Source organism: Cannabis sativa, chromosome 5, assembly GCF_029168945.1.
Source record: "Cannabis sativa cultivar Pink pepper isolate KNU-18-1 chromosome 5, ASM2916894v1, whole genome shotgun sequence".
Lineage (NCBI taxonomy): Eukaryota > Viridiplantae > Streptophyta > Magnoliopsida > Rosales > Cannabaceae > Cannabis > Cannabis sativa.
Window position 1 is genome coordinate 9749721 of NC_083605.1, and position 6050 is coordinate 9755770.

The 6050-nt window shown below is 41.8% G+C and overlaps 1 protein-coding gene and 1 non-coding gene across 2 annotated transcripts; one reads left to right on the top strand and one right to left on the bottom strand.

Annotated features, from left to right (window-relative positions):
- Positions 1-842: 842 nt before the first annotated feature.
- On the bottom strand, positions 843-2069 carry LOC133038143 (uncharacterized). Its single transcript, XM_061116202.1, has 2 exons — positions 1692-2069; positions 843-893 (listed from the first exon to the last, which is right to left on the bottom strand). The coding sequence occupies exons 1-2, from the start codon at positions 2067-2069 to the stop codon at positions 843-845; spliced, it is 429 nt and encodes a 142-aa protein (XP_060972185.1).
- Positions 2070-5943: 3874 nt separating this feature from the next.
- On the top strand, positions 5944-6050 carry LOC133038650 (small nucleolar RNA R71). Its single transcript, XR_009688150.1, has one exon. It is a non-coding gene; the product is annotated as a small nucleolar RNA R71 (small nucleolar RNA).

Genomic DNA, 6050 nt, shown 5'->3' on the forward strand with positions numbered 1-6050 from the left:
TGATATTGAATAATCTGGATTACATTGAAATAGAGTTTTATTAGGGCATAAAACCTAACACGAACTTGGTGGGTTGGGTGACTGCTGGGTAGTGGTTCGTGCAGGCGTGATGCGTGAATTGAGGTTGGATGGAACGGCTGGAGCTGGAAGCTGGGTTTAATGTGATTCAAATGGGAATTTTTGGGTTTGTACTGAGGTGAGTTCGTGGTTGATGAGTGAGTTGGTGAAATTCGAATGGGGGTGGGTTCTCGGTTGTTGTCGAGTGAGGGTGGAAGTGCTGGGTTCGAGTTAAGGGATGATGTTGATGATGGTGAATCGTGGTAGACAGGCGGCTGGAGTGGGTTGAACGGAGGTGTGTTCGAACTTGGTGGTGGAGTTGCTATGTCGAGTTTGCTGCTGGGGACGAAGGTACCTAGTGCGATTTGGTGGTTCAAATGGTGAGTGGAGGAAACGGCTGAGACAAAGGGAAGGGAGGATGTTGATGGATGTGAATGGGGTAGGGTTGTGAGCATTGGGCTGACATGAAGTGGGCTCGGTGAATAGTGCAAAGGGGCGCAGTTGACTAAAACCACAAGATGAAACCCAATAATTAATCTTTATATGCTTTATTTGGCATTTTTGAATGGAAGGGTCAACTAAAGTACATCAATCCAAATGATTGGGCTGAGTAAAAAGAGTTATGCCCAATGATTGCTCCATTAAAACAACTTTTTCACATGTTCCTATTGATCAGACCAAGTACTTTTCTTTTCAAAACCCCAATCCTTTGATCAGCCCAAAACCAAAACTCCTCTTGCTAAGCCTTTGCTATAGCAACTGGATAGCATTCTGCCACCCCAAACTTAATTCTTTTGCCCAATTGAAAATTCCTTCACTTCCACAACCTTCTTCATCTGCACAAAGAAAAGAAGACAATTTCAATTTCACCATGACAATTAGTTATAGCTAAATATAATATATATATATATATATAATTTCTTCTTTTTTCTTTCTTTTGCTTTTCTTTTCTTTTCTTTTTTTTTTCTAGGGGTGCCTTCATTGAGAATTTTTTCTTTTTCTTTCTTTTTCAACAATTTTTTTTTTTCAATTCAATTTCTTTTTTTTTTCTTTTTCTTTTGGCACCCCCAACTTACAAACATTAGGCATCTTCCAAGGAGATAGAAGTCTTTTCTTGATTGACCTCTTCTCCCCAATAATGTTTCAATCGTTGTCCATTGACTTTAAATTCTCTTTTGGACTTTTTATCTTTCACCACAACAGTCCCAAAAGGATACATATTCCATAACCGTAAATGGACCCGACCAACGGGACTTAAGCTTTCCCAGAAATAGCTTCAATCTTGAGTTGAATAACAACACTTGCTGATTTTTCACAAAAACTCTCTCTTTGATCCTACTATCATGCCACTTCTTCATCTTTTCCTTATACAACTTGGCATTTTCATAGGCAAACAAGCGCAACTCATCTAACTCATTTAATTACAATTTCTGAGCCTTTCCCGCAGCTGAAAGATCAAAATTCAGATTCTTAAGTGCCCAAAATGCCTTGTGTTCCAACTCCACAGGAAGATGACATGCCTTCCCATAAACTAGGCGATAAGGAGACATGCCTAGGGGAGTTTTAAATGCCGTACGGTAGGCCGAAAGTGAGTCATCTAACTACTGGGACTAATCTTTTCTGCTAGGATTCACCGCTTTTTCAAGAATTCCTTTGATTTCTCTATTGGAAATTTCAGCTTGCCCGTTGGTCTGTGGGTGATAAGCGGTGGCTATTTTGTGCTTCACACTATACTTGGCTAAAAAGGCAGCCAAGACTTTGTTCACAAAGTGTGTCCCTTCATCACTAATCAACGCTCTTGGTGTCCCAAATCTTGTGAAAACATTCCTATGCAAAAATTTCATCACCACCTTGGCATCATTAGTTGGACTAGCTATTGCTTCCACCCAGTTGGAAACATAATCTACGACCACCAATATGTAAAGATTCCCGAAAGATGGAGGGAATGGCCCCATAAAGTCAATGCCCCAAACATCAAACAATTCAACCTCCAAAATGCAATTTAGTGGCATTTCATTCCTTGCTGAAATATTTCCCACTCGTTGGCAACGATCAGATCTTTGAACAAAGTCATGAGCATCTTTGAATATTGAAGGCCAATAATACCCCGATTAAAAAACTTTGGCAGCCGTGCGTTGTCCACCAAAATGGCCACCATATGGGGCTGAATGACAATGCTCCAAGATGCTTCTGACTTCACTTGTTGGCACACATCTCCGCATTATACGATCCGTGCACTGCTTGTACAAGTATGGCTCATCCCAAAAATAAAACTTGGTGTCATGAAGGAACTTTTTGAGCTGCTGCTTGGTAAAATCAGGTGGATAGGCACCTCCAACTAAGTAATTGACAATGTCTGCATACCATGGTACCCGTGTTTGCTCTACCACTAGCAGTTCCTCATCTGGGAATGAGTCTCGAACTTGTAATTCTCCCTCCAAGTGGCTGCTGTGATTGTTAGTTTCCAACCTAGAGAGATGGTCCACAACTTTGTTTTCTATCCCTTTTCTGCGTCGAATTTCCAAATCGAACTCTTGTAGCAACAAAACCCAACAAATGAGCCTCGGTTTAGAATCTTTCTTGGCTATCAAATACTTGATTGCCTAGTGGTCAGTATACACAATAACCTTGGTCCCCACAAGATACGATCTGAATTTCTCAAATGCAAAAACCACCACTAGCAACTCTTTCTCAGTAGTGGTGTAGTTAATTTGGGCATCAACAAGAGTTTTGCTTGCGTAATAAATGGGAATGAAAGATCTTATTCTTCCGCTGCCCAAGAACAGCCCCAATGGCAAAATCACTTGCATCACACATGAGTTCAAAGGGCAATGACCAATCGGGTGCTACAATCACGGGTGCCGTAACAAGAGCTGTCTTCAACTTAAAAAATGCTTCATTACATTCAGCGGTAAACTCAAATGGCCTATTTTGTTCTAGCAAGCTACACAAGGGTTTAGACACCTTAGAAAAGTCTTTAATGAAGCGCCTATAGAAACCCGCATGTCCAAGGAAGCTTCTTATGCCTTTCACCGTGGTAGGGGCTGGTAACTTCTCAATCACTTCTAACTTTGCCTTGTCAACTTCTATCCCCTTGCTAGACACTTTGTGACCCAACACAATACCCTCTTGAACCATGAAGTGGCATTTCTCCCAATTAAGCACCAGGTTGGTTTCTTCACATCTTGCTAACACTCTTTCCAAATTCTCCAAACAAACCCCAAATGAATCCCCGTAGATAGAGAAATCATCCATGAATATCTCCAAAATACTCTCAGCCATATCCGAGAAAATAGCCATCATACACCTTTGGAAAGTCGCGGGAGCATTGCACAAGCCAAATGGCATCCTCCTAAAGGCAAAGGTGCCATATGGACAAGTGAAGGTGGTTTTCTCTTGATCTTCTAGTGCTATAGAAATCTGATTGTAACCCGAATATCCGTCAAGAAAGTAATAAAACTCTTTTCCCGCCAAACGATCCAACATTTGGTCAATAAATGGCAGCGGTAAATGATCCTTCCGAGTAGCATTGTTTAGCTTCCGATAGTCCATACACACCCTCCAACCGGTCACGGTTCGAGTAGCAATCAACTCATTGTTCTCATTAGCCACCACCGTGACTCCTCCTTTCTTGGGCACACATTGAATAGGACTAACCCATGAGCTATCCGAAATTGGGTACACAATACCATAATCTAGCCACTTGATCACTTCTTTTCGCACCACTTCTTTCATTACGGGATTCAATCTTCGCTGATGCTCAACAGAATTGCTACAACCAGCTTCTAAAAGTATCTTGTGCGTGCAAATTGTTGGACTAATAACTCTTATGTCCGCCATAGTCCACCCGATTGCTTTTTTATTCTTTTTTAACACCTCTAGCAAGGCACCTTCATCTTCAACTACCAAGTTTGCTGCTATAATAACTGGTAGCGTGTCATTCTCCCCCAAATAGGCATACTTCAGATGGCTTGGCAAGGGTTTCAACTCCAACTTCGGTGGTTCTTGGATGGAGGGTTTTGGAGGCTTGAAATTACTTTCCTTTAGCTCCAAAGATTCAAAGGGCTTCTTGAATTTAGGAATAGGTTGCAATGGCTCCACCCAAGCAACTTGGTTTTCCTCATCGTCACTCAAGTCTTCAAGTTCATCAAAAGAACTTATAAGCTTCTCATCCTTCCAAGCTTCCTTGTGAAATCTTTCGGCCACAATAGAGTCAATCACACTTATGCGGGAGCACTCTTCTATCTCATAGCATTGAATACATTAAAGGTGACTTTTTGGTCATTCACCCTCATTGTGAGCTCCCCATTTTGCACATCAATCAGAGTTCTCCCGGTAGCAAGGAATGGTCGACCCAAGATAATAGGCACATCTCTATCAGCTTCATAGTCTAGGATGATGAAATCAGCTGGAAAAATGAACTTGTCAACCTGTATTAGCACATCTTCTATTTTTCCTTCTGGATGGGCCATGGACACATCGTCAATAAGCTGTAATGTAACAGTTGTAGGACGTGCTTCACCAATACCCAACTTCTTAAAGATCGACATGGACCTGTCAGCAAGCTGTAATGTAACAGTTGATGCTTGCACCCAAATCACATAAAGCTCTTCCAACATCCCGTCCCCCAATAGAACAAGGGATTGTAAAACTACCCGGATCCTTCAACTTCGGTGGAATCTTACTTTTCAACATGGCGCTGCATCCTTCGGTGAGAGCTACAGTTTCAAACTCTCCCAACCTCCTTTTCTTCGTCAAAATGTCTTTTAAGAACTTGACATAATTCGGCATTTGTTTCAATGCTTCCACCAAGGGAATATTGATATGGAGCTGATTCAACACATCTAAAAACTTCTTGAATTGCCCATCTTGCTGCTATTTCTGAAATCTTTGAGGAAATGGAAGGGGTGGCTTAGGACTAGAACATACTGGTGCGGATTCTTGATCGTCAAAGTTGCGACCCTTTCTTTGCATCAACTAGTACGGTATCGGCAAATTCTGGGCGTTTTTACTCAATTTTTCGTCGATTTGGATTGAAGTGGACTCCCCACTACCCTTTATTTCCTCCTCAGAATTTTTCAGATGCTTGCCACTCCTCAAGTGAATGGATTTGCATTGTTCCTTCCCATCCCTCCTTGGATTCTCCGTGTCTCTAGGCAAAGAACCTTGTGGCCTAGCTTTTAATCCATTGGTCAAATGTCCAAGTTGCAACTCTAAGTTTCGAAGAGAGGCAGCTTGACTTTGTATCACCGCATCATTTTTGGCCATATAATCCCGCATTAGACTCTCCAAAGAACTTGGTTGGGAATTTTGAGCATGTTGTGGATGCCGCGGTTGTTGTGAAAAACCTGGTGGATATGCTTGTCTTCCTTGGGCTGGTGCGGTGCTTGAGCTTGCTCCTTGACCCCCTAAGACAAATTAGGATGATTCTTCCATGCTTGATTGTAAGAATTTGAGAATACCCCATTGTTTCTATTAAAATTCTGATTTCCCATGTAACAAACGGACTCCGGATTAGATAGACACTTCTCCAACACATGCCCTTCTCCACAAAACACACATGAGACATCATCACTTTGGATGGCAACAGCTGGTTGAATATTTTTAGAGTTCCCAATGCTCAAATTCTTCAAAACATTCGTCATGGAAGCCATTTGAGCTGTCAAAGCCGTTATTGAATCCACTTCAAGAACCTCCGCCACTTTTCTACTTGTTGGAGCTCTGGTGTTGGACCATTGGTAGTTGTGACTTGCAATGGTCTCCAAAATCTCAAATGCTTCGTTGTAAGACTTCGACAAAATAGCACCATTGGTCGATGCATATAACACCATTCGAGAAGCTGCATTCAAGCCATTATAAAAAGTCTCCATCTGAATACAATGTGGAATGCCATGATGTGGACACTTTCGCAAAAGTTCCTTAAACCTCTCCCACGCATCACTTGTGGACTCATCTTCAAGTTGCTGAAAAGACATTATCTCACTTCTGAATTT